Source organism: Phycodurus eques, chromosome 20 (genome assembly GCF_024500275.1).
Source record: "Phycodurus eques isolate BA_2022a chromosome 20, UOR_Pequ_1.1, whole genome shotgun sequence".
Classification (NCBI taxonomy): Eukaryota; Metazoa; Chordata; class Actinopteri; order Syngnathiformes; family Syngnathidae; genus Phycodurus; species Phycodurus eques.
The window spans coordinates 6,669,997-6,688,968 of NC_084544.1; the positions used below are offsets into that span (position 1 = coordinate 6,669,997).

Consider the following 18,972-nt stretch of genomic DNA (forward strand, 5'->3'; position numbering starts at 1 on the left):
CATCAATTTACATAAAAAGCAGATGGTGAGTGGCAGTTTTAAAATGTTTATTTAAAAAATAAAATAGAAAAACATACATAAAAACGTCCAGAAAAAAAAGCCCCGAAACAAAAGCTGGCCCAGTGTTTTCTGGCTCACAACAATCGGCCGGGACAAAAATGACTGGATAAGGTAAGCCACACTTTTAAAACCCCTCATCATATTTGTAACAGAAGGGAGGTTACATTGAACCTTCATGTACATTGTAAGGGCAGAACCCCAGCGACTCGCTGTTGTCCTCTTGTTGCCTCACTTCAGAACACAAGGAGAGCCACAACATGTTTCCACGAGATAGGATACTGCAGGAAGATATTTGGCAACTCTGACTGCCCGTCGCTCATTTCATCGTCCCTTCCTCATAAAATCAGACGTGGGTTTAAAGACTTGTTTTAAAATTTCAGAATAGGGCTTGTAACCGAAGAAAAATGTGCTGTTCCAATTCAATCATAAAAGGTGAGAAAATGTGGCGGTAGAGTCAATAATGATTCGAATTTGGCTAAGATCATTTTTGTATGCCAATGTTGGTGATTAGCTCATGATCTATGTCTTCTAATTCCAATTCTTCATTGGGGGGTCAAATTGATGACCAGGTGGGCAGTTATGAGTGACAGGTCAAAGTTGCCGGGTGTTTTCTTCCGTGGAGGAAAGAAATAAAGGGGAGAGAAAAAAAACAACAACAAAGAGTTAAAATAGTGTAACAGCATTGAACATCGTAATGTAAAAAGCTTGTCTGGTGCTGCAGCGGCAGAGGGCAAGTCGCTCTCTGGGCGCATCCTGTCTGATTCCAAAACAGTCGCTCCTCACCCACTTTGCTAGGTCTCACACACACACACACACACACACACACACACACACACACACACACACTGCACATACTCGGACCCCAAATACGGATGATAAAATACACCCTATTCCTTACATTTGGTGTAAAGGTGTTAAAAAAACTTCTGGAGTGTCTCACTAATTTAAGAGGATGGGGGCTGTTGTTCAAACACACAAAGCAGAAGAATATAAATTAACTCCTGGCCAGTCCAACTGAACACTGTCTGTCGTCATTGGAGTGGTAATTGGTGGGGGCAACAACCCGCAAATGCACAAGACGTGACGCAATAATCGGAGTAACCCACTTGCATAGAAATAACACGGGCGTGCGTTAGTAGTGTTGATGGCGAGTCACAGCCTTGTCCTCTCTGTGAGCGTGCACACAAAGACACACACAGACACACACCGAGTAAACACAAAGAAAGGCATTGCAAACAATTAGCGGAAGTACCTGGCAATCAAATATACACAAGATTCCTGAATGGAATCAAAATATAATTCCCTTTCACTTGGGTCCTTGGTTTAGGAGGACTCCACCCCAGCCATCCCTTTTTTTCGCCCCGGACCTCAAATGGGAAGCTCCTTATGGCTGAGCACAATATAGTACTTGCCTGGGCACAGATTTACAGCTTTACGCACCTAAGGTCGCTCTCACAAGTCGGTGCAGGCCATTTTTCTAACCTATTTTTGCAATCCCCACCTTGGAAAAGGACAGTAAAGAAGGGGGGGGGGGGGGGGGGGGGGGGGGGCAGTGATGGAAGAAATATGGCAGCAACAGAGTCCACAAAGAGAAGATAGACAATCTTGAGGTTGCAAAAGCCAAGAGACAATTACATCCTCTCACCAAGATATGATGGCAGGCTGTAATTTTCCTGCCACTTGCCTCCAGGACGAGGAACTAAACTTCCTCGATGAGCGTCAGGCTCGCCTCGTCGAGGAGGGGAAAACGTGGGGCTTATTGAGAGATAAGCTCTCCTCCGCAAAAGTAGGGAAGAGGAGGGGTCTCGGACCTGGGCGCCATCTCACCAGAGAAACCCAAAAGGTTCCGTAAACAGAAGGTAAAAACGCTATAAAAATAAAATAAACTGTATAAAAATGCCTTTGACATATACACACTAAATTAAATAAGCATTTAAGTTCCAAAAAGGAAAAAAAAATATTGCACAAAATGGAGAGAGAAAAAAAAAAAAAAAGAAACTCTGAGCATTGGGACAGCTTTGCCGCGAGGCTCGAGACAGGCTTGCAAAGGCCAATGGCAGCTCCCACCAGTGCCAAAAAAACCCCCCCCAAAAAACAACAAAAAAACAAGACATGAACTCTTTAAAGAGCCGTAACCGAGGGAAGCAAAAATACTGACCGCAAAGTAATACTGAAACGCTACAAAGCAGTGAACAAAAGGTCACACTGAAGCAGAGCTGCAGGCTGTTCCATGTAGCGGCCGCCCCGGTCGAGTGAAAACTGCTGGTCTCTGTGAGGGGGAGTGGGAGGGGGACACCCGGTCTCTATCTGCTGGGGCTGACTGGTAGGCTGTCCCTCTTTCGGCGCCGCCAAGTGTTCCGGTGATACTGTGTGTGCGTGTGAGCGTGTCCGCGGGTTGCCACGGCCGGATTGGTGATGAGCGGCGGGTTGTGAAAGCCCTTTATGTTGAACTTGACAGGCGTTCTGGGGAGGACAGGGTGTGGTGGAGACAATCATCCAGTCAGAACATTTACATGACTAAAGGACTGATTGCCCTCTAAAACGAGGCTTTAAAATGCATGTTAACACTTTAATGCGGGGGTTGGCTAACGTTCGTGCTCAAGGGTCACATTTGATTTTTAAAATGAAAGCCCCACTCCTACAAAAAAAAAGGAGAAAGTGACATATAGCTTACTTTATGTTCTTCATTGTTCAACGATTTTCAATTATTGGAATAACTCCAGCAGCAGAGACTGAAGCAAACACAGAAAAAAACTGACCGCCTATGTGCGACTTGACAATGTCTCACACAGTTCAAATAGAAGTCACAATAAACAGAGGAGTCAAATCTTTGTGCCAAGATTTTACACATGGGGAAACAGCCTGAATTTACCTGAAAAAATACACCTCCAAACAAGAAAGTTTATTAAACACATGAAAAGGGGACAGAAAGAATGAGATGTGTCTGCAGCCTACCTTATGTGCGTGGCTGGAGTGGTGGCTGGGCAGAGGCTGGGGACTGGAGGGGGCGTGGGCATGGGCTGGGGGGGGCATGTGGAAGAAGGCGGGGAGACGGGTGTCGATACACACCTGTCTGCCAGCAATGGAGTGCATTGGGAGACCCCCGGGGAGTGAAGCGCGAGCCTGGCAAAAGAGAAGTAGAAGACAGAGTATGACTTTCTGCTTAATGTAATCCAATAAAAGCTATTACGATGTCACTGCTGCATGTCTACCTGTGAGCCAGGAGGCAAGAGCAGATGGTGTCCTGCCATTCCTGGTTTGGCCGTGCCCAAGCTAAATCCCGGTGGAAAAGCGAGGCCCAGCGGTGGGAATGATGCGTAGGGGGGCAAAGGGGGTGGAGGCACAGGACATGGTGGTGCTGAATCCGAGTCCTGATGAACGGACACAATTTTTTCCAATATTATAGTGTAGAATGTGAGCTTGGCAACCCCACGTGGACAACAATAATAACTGCACCTTACATGCACGTAAAATGCAAATGCAAAATCAATATTTATCAAATTACTCGAATAGCCGATGGGATATTTGGTAGAATAAATGATTATAAAATGATTCAATAGTTGCAGCCATAGATGTGAGTGACTGTGAACGGCGCATGCTCATTTTCCTACACTGCTACGGGGCACAAACATGAATTCTGAATAGCAAAAACAAATGGCCGCACAAAGGAAATGCAATCGCAGAAAAGATGGTGCCCCTGCTACCTCATTAGTTTCTAGTTCAGTTGGGAGGTTTTTAGAATGAATCCTTATCAGATGACTTTGTGTGAGCGAGTTTTATGTTTATTTTTTATTTTTTTTTTAAGAGATTGAAAAATCAGAGTACACAGAGTATATGTAGTTGAGTTATTCACAGCCATATTAGTATGCTGTAAGGGATCGTCAAATGTGCCGCGGGAAATACCTACTATGTGGTGTGTGTCCTCTTAAAAGTAATAAAACGAAAACGAAATAATTAAGAGTCATTAATTCATTTTATGTAAAAAATTTTAAATTATGTCACCATTTCATCAATGACTTAGTCCGAGTTACAGTCCTTGCCCAAAGTCAGTGAGCAACGCCTGATTTGTTACCGTGCACACCAAAGTGAAAATGTTTTTACATAAAAATAAACTGTATATTAATTGGAACATTTATTCAAACAATATTTTTATATATATATATATATATATATATGAATTAATGACCTAGTAATACATGTATGTAATTACAATATTAAATTAATGCCAAATTTGGATTATTATTTAAGAGCATTTATTTATCGATGATAAAAAAATCCATAAATAAATCCATATCCATATCGATGATGCACTGAGACCAGCAACTTGACCCCCCCCCCCCCCCCCTCACAGCATAGCACTGTGAAGAACAGCAGCTTATTGTGTTCACAGCTGTGTTTCATGAGCTTTTTAAGTGTCCTTCTAATGTATATAGATCCTTATGGAAATTGTTCTCTGTGAAAGTTTTCACACGCCCGCTGGAGAATGTTTACAACTTTCCTCCAGTATTTCTGGTATTTGTGCGAGGATTCGTCACGCAGATGCTCTGATACATGCGCGTCCAGCTGGTGGCTGTTGCGTGAAGCACCAGCGGGGATTCCTCCGGAACTGTGAGGATGCACAGCCGCCGTGAAAGCACAGCCGAAAAAGAGGAAATCTAAGCTTCCGTTCCGGCTATCATGATGGGAAACGTGAAGTCATTGGCAAATAAAATGGTCGAACGCAGCGCACTGATGAGAACATAGTGCGTGTTCGGCGAGGTCAGTGTCTTGTGCCTGACTGAGACGTGACTACAGTACACGAGGACTTCATCGAATGAAGTGGGTCACTATCCTGCTTCAGAACAGTACGTGTAGACAGACAATGGTAAAAAGAAGGGAGCCGGGATTGCAATTTTTGTGAATAAGAGGTGGCGTAATCCGGGACACTTTGAATGTCTCTGCACATTGGACACTGAACTGCTAGCTGTGTGAACACGTCCATTTTATCTGCTGAGGGAATTCTCTTCCAACATAACTGTGTACATTCCACCATCTGCTCCAGAGGCAATTCATACAGCTGTTGCCAGGTTACAGAGCCTCCACCCAGAAGCTCTTATCATCATCATCATCATCATCATCATCACTGGGGATTTTAATCAGAGCAGGCTAGGGTCACTACTACCCACTTTCTACCAGTATAAACACTTCACTACAAGAAGAAATAAAACACTGGACTTCCTGTATGCAAAAACCAAGGATGCATATATACAGTGTACATATACAGCTCCACTTGGTTTATCAGAATAAAGTCTCGTGCTGTTAACAACTCAGTATGTTCCTGTAGTTCAAAGGCTTACTGTAACCGCAAGGGTAATGCGTAGCTGCAGTAAGGAAGTGATCCACACGGGGACAACATGGATGAACACATGAACAGTATCACTGGATAGTTTACTTTCTGAGAGAATGTCACCCCCCCCCCCCCCAACCAGAACTGTGTGTCGTTTCCCCAACTACTAACCCTGGGATTACTTCTCAATCAAAAGAAGAGGGCCTTCGGATCTCGTGATAAGAATTGAAGAGTGTAGAGCGCTAACTCAAGGTGAGAACGAGGGCGATCAAGGGCTGTTATCGTCGTGTACTGGAGACCAAATTCCAGCAGAACGACATCAAATAGGTGTGGTGTGGTATGAGGCAGATCACAGGCCTCAAAACAAAAGATCGTCGTCAGGGAGTGTCTGTTGCTTTTTCAACAGATTCAGCTCTGTACCCCCTGCTCTTTGTCCCCACTTTACCTTGACCCCCTCAGTCTCCACAGCAACTACTGCACTCCACCCCGAGAGACACCGATGACGACCCCCAAACTCCCTCTCTTTCCTCTGGATTAACACGCCCTCACATGACAGTGAATGCTCACCAAATGAGAAGACAGTTGGAGCGAACACACCAAAATAAGGCTCCAGGACCTGATCACATGAGTGCTCGGGTACCCAAGGCTTGTGCCTAGCATATCAATATCAGTAGCTTAGGTGTTGTAACTAGTAATATTTCTCACGTTGTCTGATCCAGAGAGCGAGGAGACAGAGGAGGCAGAAGAGTGCTGCTGGGGACTGGAGATGGACATTGGCGAGTCTGCACTCTGGGGGGAGACCGAGTCCCTCTGCTGCTCCTCTGAGCCGATGCCACTGTCAAGAACACAGGTGGGGTCCTGATTCAACACCGGCTCCTTGGGAGTTGGCACTAGAGATGCAGAATGGAGTTAATGTTGGAATGGGAGTAAAGTCAATCACCGCTATATCTCGGTTCATCGTTCACACCTCTGCTACTGTATATCTTGGATTCTTTTTTTTTTGTACAACATACAGGCAAGTCTGAATTTAGACTGCCTTTAGTGTAACAAAGTACCCTGTTTAGCCATTTTAATATTGGCAATAGACGAGAATATATATGCCTGTGTTTATTGCTGTATGCTCTATTTGTATGTGTTGCTGCTCCATGGGTGTTAAAGTAGAAATTATTTGAAGGGTTATAATTATCTTAATCTCTAAACTAATTTCCATTAGCCTGTCTAAGGTGTTTGAATTATTAGCATTAGCAACATTTTGTATAAATATATAATGTTTAGTTCTCTTTTGTTTCATGTGTCAGTTTTAAAGCAAACTTTGACTAGGAGCGACACAAGCAGCTTGAAGCAAGCATGTTTTGCCTCTTATTTGGAGAACTGTGTTAGTGAGAGTCTTCTTTTTCATTTCCTCAAAGTGATGTGATATGATAGTCTACCATTTACTGACAGTAAGAGTCAGAACAGGCAGGAAGAAACAATTTTCAATGTGTTCAAATGTGTTTAAAACGTGTGAGAGTAATAAAATGTAATTTGGTCTTTCTATAGCTCAGATTTTCACCCATTTGTGGGTGGGTCTGGAACATAAGCCCACGATAAACGAGGTTTCATTGTACCACAAGTAGTACAAGAGACAGATTTGATTCTACCTCTGTTATCCATTCGAGCCAGATCCCTGCCACCCCACTTTTTTATGATCCACTCTCTGTAGTCGATCACTTCCTGGGTCAACCTGATTATTCTCCCTAAGGTGCTGTGAGGATGAATGAGAGAAGAGTTTCAGTAGAGTCCAGTTTTATTCATCACAACACTCTTCTATGTGCATAGGTAGATGGACTGGCTTCCAACCTTTCGGAGTCTTTATTTGGATAGGATCGGGCGAGCGGTGACACAGCGTGGCTGAGGACAGTGTAGGCGTAGTCAAACACCTGTCTGACGTGCATGGCACCGTACGAGCCCCTGCCCACGTCGTTGCCTGCATGGCGGGAAATTGGAATCCAATGTAATGTGTTTGCAGAAGTTTTAGTTCATTGAGTCTATTTGCTCTGATAGTCATAGATAAAAATACCTGGAAGCAGTGGATCTTCAATGCAGAGCATGGACGGCCTGTAACCGTTGGTCATGGCCATGTCGTCTTTGGCAATGTATGCACCTCCATTTTTGATGCGAATCCCTGTTTTCAAGTAGTTAAAATGGCGACCGTACAGCTCAAAAAACTCGATCAGCAGGACGCCCAAGTTCTCGCTGGGGTTCCTGGCATCAATGCGAGGATGAAGCTGAGGAAAGAAGCGTACAGAAACGTTGATTGCTGGTTGAACAGGGATTAACAAGTCAAAGACAAAACTGATAGTATTGAAGCTTTAACTATTTATTGTTACTCATAGTGCCACATCCTAATATCACAATGTACTTGGACAAGTTATTTTTCCTTCTGAAAACAAGCTCGCGAGTACCTGCAAGAAGCTGATGACCATGAGGATGAGGCAGTAGGAGCTTATTCCGCCAGTGAAGACTTCATTTAGATCTCTCTGCAGCAGGAACTGCTTCAGCACAAAGATCAGGTAAGGCAGCACCGGATACCTCTGAAAGTGGACGAGGAAATACAATAAGTGTTAGGAATACATTCAGATTATTTCCTTGGTGAATTGTTTGAACAAAATATGATGCTGTGGGCTATCACGTTACTGATCATTCTTGTTGTTCATTAAATAATTTTGTTTTCTCTTTTCAGGAATATGTATTTGTTGTGCTAAGTGGAATGTGAAAAGGTCTTCAGTGTTCTCCCCGTGCCTGCGTGGGTTTTCTCCGGGCACTCCGGTTTCCTCCCAGATCCCCAAAAACATGCGTGGTAGGTTGATTGAAGACTGTAAATTGCCCATAGGTGTGCGCGAATGGTTGTTTGTTAATATGTGCCCTGCGATTGGCTGGTGACCAGTTCGGGGTGGACCCCGCCTCTCGCCCGAAGATAGGCTCCACGGCACGCCCGCGATCCTTGTGAGGATAAAGCGGTACAGACAATGGATAGATGGATGAATTATATCCATACATCTATAAGGCTCCCTAGACATGTTATAATGCACTATTACTGTATGTTAAAAACGCAGCAGGCCTATAGACAGGAATTACAAATATACTTGTTCATTTTCCAATTGAAAGGACTGCAAAAGCCTGTGGCACTTTGTGTGTGTGTCTATGTGTCTCTGACTTGGCTGATTTTTTAAAGAGGCTTTCAAGAGGTGAGAACAAGACTGGAAGCTCCCTGCAAAGGAAACCTGCATAAGAGGAAGCCCTCCGCCCCTATCCGCCCTACCATAAGACTGCAGCAGAGCCAGGCTCCCTCGCACATTAACGACGCTCGCAGGGGTTTGATTGAGTGTGGCTGTCAGTGGCGGGCCTTCAAGCCGCGACACGCAATACGGGCAGAAACGCGACGCAACATCAACAAACGAACAAAAGCTAAAGGATGAGATCTTGTTGGAAGTTCAGCACCTGTAAATCCTGGGCTGTGCTGGCTAAAACAAGCATGACTAAAGCGGGCAGACATCCACCCTGAGGAGGAGAGACATTTTGAGGAATCAAGCTGCAATGTTGCCGACATGCAGCAAGCACAAAATATGTGGTTGCTTCCAGAATGAGGCAAAGCGAATCAAGTGTAATGCTTTGAACAGCTGGCCGGCCACAATTCAGAGAGGGGAATTTACAAAGTTCTATGTTTAGATGCCTTTCTAAAACAGTAATTATGTGACTCCACTGGCCCTTGGTTTGTCGCTCTCTTCCATTCTTCATTTCCATGACTTTCTTTCTAACTGGCATTTATTTCTCGGTCCAGTGGACAGTCCACAGTCAAATTTCCATAAAGTGGAACAATTTGGGAGCTCATCCAGATATTTTATGAAAAAAAATATCCCTCAAAAGTCAACAACAAAATTTGAGCGTTCAAACCATCATGTTTGACGAAAAGTCAGAAAATCTCAGACATCAGTTTGGTTCTATGTGTGTGTTTTTTGCCACGCCACGAGTGATGACAATGATTTTGACTATCGAGGCAGAAATGGAATTTACTGCAAAATGCATGGAAACGGTCTGTCTGCTCAGTACAATAGCAGCACATGCAATATAAATTAACTACACAACTTAGTTTTACCATGCAGATGCTAACAAATAGGATGTAGGTGAAAACAATGGCTGACTAGTGAAAATGGCTTTATGTAATGAGTACACTGCAACAAAGCAACCAAAGTTAAAAGACTTACCCAGCTGCCTGGTGTACAGGTATTCATCGGGTGGGTTATTTTACTTTTAAATGTTATTAAAACATTATCTGTACAGTCCATACAGGTTTTATAATGGCAGAAGGTTGAGCCTTAAACAAATTAATTTAACATTTATTATGGGAAAAATATTTTAAAATCTGAACAACTTGGTGGCCAGCCAGTGTCACAGAAGGGATTGTATTCCACTTTGGAGGTTCCTCTGTATTATAAAACAATGTGACATCTCACCTGAACATAATCTTTAATGAAGCACGCCGCCTTGACTCCAGTCTCCACGTTGAAGCTGATGTCCACTTTCACCTCTGTCTCCTGGTCTGTAAGCTTGATGATTGGCACCTGAAGGACGTCATGGCAACAGAATAGGTGAAATTACTTACAATCTGTGCTTAAGTAGAAGTAGATGCTTGTGTGAAAAAATACTCTGGTCGAAGTAGATGTACTGACTCAACTCCTGTACTTAAGGACAACTAAAAGAAACTGAAATGCAATTTGGTAATTTGCCACAATGGGAAAAAAATACAATCTAGTACAGATACAGTATAGTAACAAAGTATTTGCACTTCGTTACTTCACACCACTGCGCGGCGACAAGGGTTAGGGAACAATCGGAATGACATTCAACGTGTGCACGTGGGTGAGAGCGGTCCACGCTTCGGTGATAGGCGAACGTCTCAGACTTCCTAGGAGTAGGCAACAGTCTTGACACCAACTCGTCTCGTCAGCTATTCTCACAAAGTTATCTATGAGCGGGCCCGCCCTCACGCAAACAGATGGGGGAGACTAATTGTGTCTGCTAGTTTAGTGCACCATTTTTCCACTCCTCCTCTCAAAGAGATAAAGGAGTGATGGAGCCAAAGCTTTAAATTTCTGGCTGGCCACTTGAAGTCTAAAAAAAAAGGGGTTTTCTTGGCGCATAAAAAGTGGTGCCAAGTTGTGATTTGGCAGAGGTTCTTCCAGTTCCCCACAACGTTTCTCATTAACAGAGCCTCTCGTGCTTCTGCGATGTGAAAATGTTTGAAAAGAGCATCAAATAAGTTGATTACATGACTCCGTTTTTAATCACATCAGGATCAGGAATAGCTTCTCATCTGATTGCTTGCTTAAAAATGTGAAGCGCAGCGTAGCAGAATACTCACAGTAGCTTTGTCCAGCACTTTGATGGAGAACGGCTCAGCAACGTTGTGCTTGCGAAGAGCCTGCTCTAACTCTTGCAGCGGGGGGCGCTCCCACTTTCCAAAGACCACCAGGTCAATGTCGCTAAAGAGGGGGGGGGGGGGGGGGGGGGGGGGGTCACATTCCAAGTCAAAACAATGGATGGAAAAACACAAGGTTTACAATGCCTCATTGACAGATTCATGTGCACGTCTCTCTTGCCTTGTTGGAAGGTACAGTCCTGTGCTGAAGCTGCCAAATATTTGGACCTACAAAAGCAGGAACATGAAAAAATTAGGTCTTTCGATTAATCATGTGTTCCACTAGTTTTGTTGTCCCACGTTGACAGACAGGCTATGTAAGTGGACCCATAATCTGTCCTGCCCAGGGAGAAACTCTTCTTGTTTTGAGGAATCATTACTAAACCACTGGCCAAAATTGACTGCCTTAAATAACAACATTCAACATTTTCATTGTAAAGTCGCCATTGCATAACAGCCCCGTATACGGTGATGATTTACAGTCCATAATATCCAATTGAAATGTCCACACACTGCAGGACAATGCATTTCCGGGTTCCACTTCAGAGCAGGCCGACTCTGCCAAGTGGAGAGTGCTGCCAAACCAAGCAAACAATGGCGAGAAGAGAAATAGCTGTACTTCAGGGCTGCGAGAACCAGCTCTCCAAAGGGGAGCCAGAGTGGAGGTCCTTCCTTTTACGTCTGGGAAATACGACGAGGTGGTAATGGCACAAAGACAGCGGACAATTGATGATGGCTACAAATCAGACGACTGATGAGGAGCTTTGCCTGACAGCACGTGTATCAAAGAACGAAATGGTGTGACTTGTTTGGATTTCCTTTTAACAAAACCCTATTGATAACTGGAACTTACATCTGCAGTGGGCCACAGCTCCTTGATGATCCTCTCTATCCGGTTGACCACCTCTTTCCTCATAGCAGCCTCCTCTGGACGCGGAGACATGAAGTTGTAGAAGTCCATCACCTCTTCATGGAGTCTGAGTGAAAAAAGGACAACAGAACAAGCATTCTTTTTTTTTTGTGCTCACAACAGCATATAAACTCTAATCTACATCGAGAGGTGTACAAGCTGCGTCCTTGAGACGCAAGTTATAACTGTGGAACTTCCAGAGTTGTCCAAAAAGTGGTACAATTTGGAATTAAACCACAATTTTATGCAATAGAATGCCTCAAACAAGTCCAACTAAACTGTGTTTTCAATCCATCAATTGTGTTAGCAAATGTCTTTTTTAGAAAGAAATCCAAAAAGACATTACAATACTGAGTTTCCAAATTAAATTTACCAGGACTCTTTCAATTCCTTTATGGTATGTTTTTTATTTTTTATTTTATGCGACTATTATGGTTAACCCCCAGCATGCAGCAATGGAGATATTGTGCAACAAAACGTCCAGGCAATCTCTGGATGCAAATTACACATTTGCATTCTTCAAAAACAGAGCCGGTATAATGCACACACATTTGCAATTGTACAGACCTCGCCTTAAAAACAGGAGTACAGGCATCAAGTCTTCAATATGAATTCAAAATGTTTTACTGCCAAAGCTTTGCAGACAAAACGACAAACTGTTTTAAAAACTTTGGCCTTGAAAGAAATGTTATTCTTGAGGCTGAACAAAACCTACCACACTTAAAAGAGCAATATTTATGTCTTTAGCCATGATGTCAGCATTACAGACTGTTGTACGAACATCTGATCTGCATTTACTGAAGCAGCCACGTGAGGTGAATCGAGGACATTTCCAACATAACCACAAGGAAGCAGAAACTACGCTTGTCCAACATTAGAACGTTTGTACAGTGGAACCTCCAAAGCCGACTAACACTTTCAGAGAAAAATGTGCCTTTAATGTTATATTGTCAATATGGAATTGTTACAATGCGCAGTGTCAGCATATCTCGGGAGCCTTCAGCGCACCTCGATTAACCTCATTTCAACCAGCAGAAATTGTTTTCTCAGTATCATTATAGTTGAAGATAATCATCAGTAGTCATGTGGATGACTTGTGTCACTTGGTTCTGTTATGAAATGTTTAGCGTTGTTGCTGCTAGGTTTGTACTTCTTATAAATCTTTTGTCTTGAAAGGATTCTTAAACCAAGTTTTTAAGACATGTCTTTGGATCTTCTATGGCCGGTGCTGAACATTTGAGTTAATCGACTTTATGATGTTTGACAAGAGGGAGACTGGAGAGAAGATGTAGCTAAATTAGCATATTATGCTATCCACTAGTTACAGTAGCTTGCCCGCCGCTCACTATGACCATAAGGTAGAGGGAGTTAGGTTTGAACGTTTTACACTGCATTTGCGTTCGATTTCATTCTGCCGGTGTGGCAGTTGATTTGTTCTAAATGTCGACCAGCATCGCGGAACCGATTGTGGTACAGCATAACGAGGAAGATTTCTTAGCAGTCAAATGCCTAGGAACAGAGGGGCTCTGTTCCAGCCCTGTGGCCGCTCATTTTTTTTCTAAGAATGCACGCCATGGTGTCAGTGTGAAATACGGAACAGGGGGACTGTCACAATCTATTACTAAAGCCCTGCGGGACATTCAGTCGGTCGATGTGCCCATGCCTTGGTGAAAACATTCTGCCAGGCAGACAGTCAGACACTCGTGCAAAAATACCAGCAGTCGGATAGAGGAGCAGAGGTACTGATGTACCACGGACCAAATATCTTGTCATCACGCCTAGGAAATTACTAACAGTGCAAAAACACACTAAAGAGCATTCAAAATGTACCACTGAAGGCACCTCAGTACAAAAACAACGAGGCCCACGCTTGAATTGAGAAAAACTACCCTAGTATACTGTATATTGCTGGGTGATATGGCCTTAAAATAAAATCCTGAGCTTGTTTTTTTTTTAATAAACAAAAATCTGATTTCTGATTCTAGTCCGTCCCCTTCATTGCTAATGACTGATATTTTCAAAATGAATTTGGCCTTTTTTTCACCTTTTGGGATTCCTGAAAACCAAATAACCTTTGACAGTTTTCCTCCAGCAAGTTTTCTTTTTCCAAGCATTAACTTGCATCAACTTCCACTGAAAAAAATAAACAGACCCCCCCCCCCCCCATCGCTAATGTAAAAATAGGTTTTTTTCTTGGAAGAAAGTCCCTTTTATCAAAATGACCCTAACTCAATTAACATTTAAAACAGTTTAACATCATAAAAAGGAGTCATTATATCGAACGGTTTGGCTGGTCCCCACTGTTTGTCTGTTGTCAAATGTCGCAACCCCTCCAGCTCTCTCATGTAGAGTTGTCCAGGTAAGGCACGATAACCTTGGCAAACTATTTGCGGCTTGAAGCATACACCTCGTGACAAAAGTTACCAACGTGTCGCCAAATCACTGCATTTGCAATTTATGAAAGGACACCGTCTTTGGCAATGTTCAGCGCGATTGACTCCAGGATTGCTGGCCTTTCTTGCCATACGGAAAACAACGTTGTCTGTCTTAGCAGAAAACAAGCTTGCTGTTCGTATTTTGGAAAGATATCCAAAGAGGGGTGGGAAAAGTCGTAAAATTTAGCAACCAATTCGCTAAGTTTCTAACAATGAATTTGCTTTTGTTAACTAGCTCCACTCTGCTCGCAGCCATGTTGTTAGTGTTCATACACTAATCATTCAAGTCTGTACAGCACTCGTACTTAGGAGAAAAATGCACTGTTACTACACACCAATAGCACTTTACTAGCCTGGCATATAGCCTACATTCCAGAAAGAACTTGAAGCCATGTCAGCTGTGTGGAGATAATTGAAAGTAAACCCAGGTGACACCACTTCTATCCAACTGCTAATTGCGCTCTGCTCGGGCGGCACAGCTTCGTGACGGGTAAAGACATGTACGTGATGTTTTGGTAAGTATCACTTTGTAATGACACAGTTTAATTTGATAATTTGTAGTCTTGTAATTCCTTTTAGTCACCCTATTTTGTAGTTAATACAAAAGGTAACACGGCATTCTATGTGCATATCAACCAGTCTCTACGTTCGTCTTCATTTCTTATCTATATTACTTCTTTTTAAATAATGCCCCCTAGTGTTCAGAATGAGACACCACCCGTATTACTGAAATGCCTTGTGTTACAGGCTCCATTGAAACGTGTGGCAAGACTGTTTGACGAAACATGCAGCTGGATGTTCAAATGTCAGTAATGGCAAGTTGTTAATCTAAAAAATTTGTAGTAAAACGAAATCCAAGTTGCACAAGTTGTTTTTAAAACTATATTTAGTTCAAACGTATTCATTATAAGTGCAAGTTTTAACAATGTAATGTACTGTCTCATAAAAAGTGGTATCGTGCTTCTTTACCCTAAAACCAATGCAAATTGTGCATCTTGGGAGTCTTTCTTATATTGAATGGTGAAAATGGGACACAGTAACTAACTGCTGATACAAGTCACAGATCACCTCTCCACGCTTGACCCAAGCCCAAGGGTTTTCGCTCATTGTACTTCATTTACAAATAATAGGAGAACGGGATATTTTATTTGTTTGTTTTTTGGGTTTTTTTTTTCCCCCCCACGGCCAAGTGAAAAAAAAAACAGACTGTATAGTTTTGGCTAAACTAGTAAACACCATGCTCAAGCTAGTACCTACTAACTTGAACTTCCAAATCAAGTACGACGTTTAATATTTTAATATGGAAAAAGGTTTGTTTTAGTGTGTGTGTGAACTTTTTAAACTCAAAATATAACTTGTTACGAGTGGTGGGCTGGTGCGTTTACGCAACTAGCGTTAGCCGCCGATGCTATTCATCAAAATGCCATACGCCACTCACGCTGCGTACGGGCCTATTCAAACTGGAGAAGTCGTCTACCTGCCCCAGTTTGTAACGTAAACCCCCCGAAACAGTGTGTTGAACTCACCCGAGGACTCCCGGGTTGTAGTTTCTCGTCTTCCAGGGCGTCCAAGTGCTCACGTGGTTGCTATTAGTGCAGTTTGAAAGCAAGTAATTGACCCCGTAAGTGCTGGCCTTATTGTCACTTTTCCTCCGGCCGGGGTGGTGAACGGTGTGATGAGAGTGGTTGACGGCTACAGAAGGGGCCACCTGGTGACTTTTAACGCACAACTGCTGCAAATGGAACATGTGACGGTTGTGATGGAGGAGGTGTTGGTGGAGCCGGTTGTTGTCCGTGTTGTCACCCAGGGCGAAGAGCAGGCCGACGTTTTTATTCCCAGCCGTGGTTCTCTCCAGCGAGCAGCCGGAGGGGGGACTGTCCGCCGCCCGGGATTCCAGCGACGAAGAGCCAGCCTTGGGGCTAATTGCCTTCCCTTCGGCTGCGTCGGAGGCCGGGCTGAAAAAGTTGGACAGCGCCATGCCCAGGGAGGATATCGCGGCGTCGTTCACACAAGCCGAGCCGCCGTTCATGATGCTGCGATGGCCGCTGCCCAGGCTCTTGCTCGATACCACGGCATTTTTCAACACGTCCAACGCGGCGTAATTGACGCACTGGTTGTGGACGTGCTGCGCGGAGAGCGTCCGCACTCCCTGAGAGGTTTCCCAGACGTGCATCCATAAGGCGTTCGCCGGTCCTTTCTGTTCGGGCTGAATCCAAGCTACCCTCGGATCCATTCAACTTGGTTCTCCGGTGACCCCCCCTCCCGTGTTGGGTACAACGCCAGCGAGTCCGTCGTGATGCCGCACGCCGAGCCCCCTCAAGCCGAGAGATGCCCCTACGCCGTCCCGGGAAACACGAAAATTAAGCGTGAAACCGAGTTCGGACCATGGGGAAAGTAGCCCCCTCTACGCCGCTAGATAGGGGGAAAACACAAGCTGATTTCTATTGGGATTCAATATGGCGTAGTCTCTTCAAATCCACGCGCATGCGCGTTCGGAGGGGATCCTTATTCAACGACCACTACGCCCACTCCTTCGCAAGGCAGGCGGGGGTACTGCAGCCACATTTCAAACACCTATTATTAAAAAAATTAAAACATCAATAAAAACGTTTTATTTCCACCACCACTGCATTACGATTATGTTAAATACTTCATATATTGAATACTTAAGATACTAAATTGTCATTAGTCGCACAAAATGGCTTTATTTTAGAATACATTACAATTTGAAAATAATCATTTGTGTAATTATATACAATTATACATTGTATTATATTTTTATTTTGTATATTTATTATTAATACATGTATTACTAAAATGATATAGTTTGCAATTCAATTGTATTTATTAATTATATATGAAAATAAATGTCTTTGTTTTTATTCTTCATATTGATGGTTGATACATGTAGTAACAATTATACAAGCAGTATATATATATATATTATTGATCGCAACGTAATTCATGCAGTCTTTATGATTTGAAATCATGTAGAATCAGTAAAAAAAAATTGTTAAAAAAATAAATAAAAAGGGCAAAATGTGCAAAGATTTCCAGCAAAACTTAACTCATAACCCGAATACATGAATGATGATGGAATATGAAATAGTTATGTGGGTCATAATCTCGACCTCTTTATATCCTGCTCACGTACACTTAAGGCCGCCCACTGAATATAAACCGACCTACTGAAATAATCATATTTATAGGTAGCTCCGTTCAAACACACCCATTCACAGCAGGTGGTGTCATGCATCACAAAGCCCCCCAGTAACAGCCATATTCCAGCCTGCATGTTTTCCGCCTCAACTGTATGATGGAGGCGAGGCATAAAGCGGCAGCACCTTCTGGGAAAACGAGTATAATGTACACGATAAATGGGGAGTGAAGGAGGAAACCTCTTGCATAATGGCTACTCCAGACCCTGGCCGCTCACGTGTAAGCATGTGACAGAGTCAAGAGAAAAAAAAAAAAAAAAAAAAAGACCCCGGAGCAAACTATGTGTCAGATAGGATATGCATCCGTCTCTCTTCTAACACACCCATGAAGGCATGCATGCACACAGCTGCTCACTCCCACTGTGTAAATAGAAGCTTGCTTTCCCCTATCTCCTATCTTTATCACAAACCGCAGCGTGCACAGGTATCAACAGCATCAGGTTACGAGCCTTTTGCTGATGTGGTTTGCAAAGGCTGCTTTGCCTCACTGTCATGGTTTACAGGGATTACCCACATTGGTGAGGGCCGGAGAGAGGCGGGAGAGTATCTTCAGGAACGGGCATAACAGTGGTGTACAAGCAGTGATGGATTCATGCGGTTTGTCTTCAGCCTACAGTATGTGGCGTGAATGCTAAGGAGGCCAAACGCATGTTCCGAATCATGTATTTAACCCATTTTTAATAGAACAATTCTGCAGCTGTAAAAGGTTATTTCATTTTGGAGCAGGAGTAGTGGTCGAGACAAATTCATGCAGCTCCAGGCAGTGTTTCTGTCCTTTAAGTTAGCCAACTGTATTTGTGTTGGACTTGCTTTTCCCATCCATTTCTCCTCATTAGGATCACAAGTGAGGCTGGATACACTGTGGAGGGCCCATCGAGACAAACAGTCATTCACAGCTATGAATAATTTAGATTCTTGAATGAACGTAACATGCATGTTTTTGAATGTGTGAAGCCAGAATACTTGGAGAAAAAGTCACACAAGCACGGGGAGGACACACGAAGCCCGCCGCCAAGATTTGAACCCAGAATCATTCAATTTTGAGGCAGATGTGCTAACCACTGGTTCACCATCCTGCCCTTGCTTTTTCCAATGTTGCAAATTTTCTATTTTCGACAAAACCCAAGTCAACAGCGATGTTGTGGGTACACGTCTGCCTCGCGGTTCAGGGTTCAAATTGCGGTTTCGGCCTTCTTGTGTCATGTGTGAATGTTCAGTTCTGTTTTCTCTGGGTACTCTGGCTTCCTCCCTTCCATAAACATCCATGTTAGGTTCATCAGGGCCTTAGGTTTGAAACCTGTGCTCTAACCTGTCCTCACAATTGTGTGAGTTTGAATGCTTGTTCGTCTATATTGTGCCCTGCAATTGACTGGCAACAAGTCCAAGGTGTACCCTGTCTCTCGCCCTAAATCAGCTAGGATGGGCACCAGCTCACCTGTGACTCAAATGAGGATATGTTCTGTAAAAAATAGATGGCTGGATGGACAAATCCTAAACTACCAGCAAAAACATTTCTTTCTGAAAATAAAAATGGTAACAGGAGGAGAAAAAAAATAAATAAAATT

General features: G+C 43.4%; 1 protein-coding gene across 1 annotated transcript; it reads right to left on the minus strand.

Moving 5' to 3' along the window:
* Position 1: 1 nt before the first annotated feature.
* On the minus strand, positions 2–16,654 carry LOC133395412 (terminal nucleotidyltransferase 4A-like). Its single transcript, XM_061664275.1, has 12 exons — positions 15,716–16,654; positions 11,698–11,821; positions 11,026–11,072; positions 10,788–10,908; positions 9,880–9,987; positions 7,831–7,959; positions 7,446–7,653; positions 7,226–7,352; positions 7,027–7,130; positions 6,092–6,276; positions 3,273–3,431; positions 2–3,183 (listed from the first exon to the last, which is right to left on the minus strand). Exons 1-12 carry the CDS (start codon positions 16,420–16,422, stop codon positions 2,929–2,931), a joined length of 2,274 nt encoding a protein of 757 aa, XP_061520259.1. The 5' UTR covers positions 16,423–16,654; the 3' UTR covers positions 2–2,928.
* Positions 16,655–18,972: the final 2,318 nt, after the last annotated feature.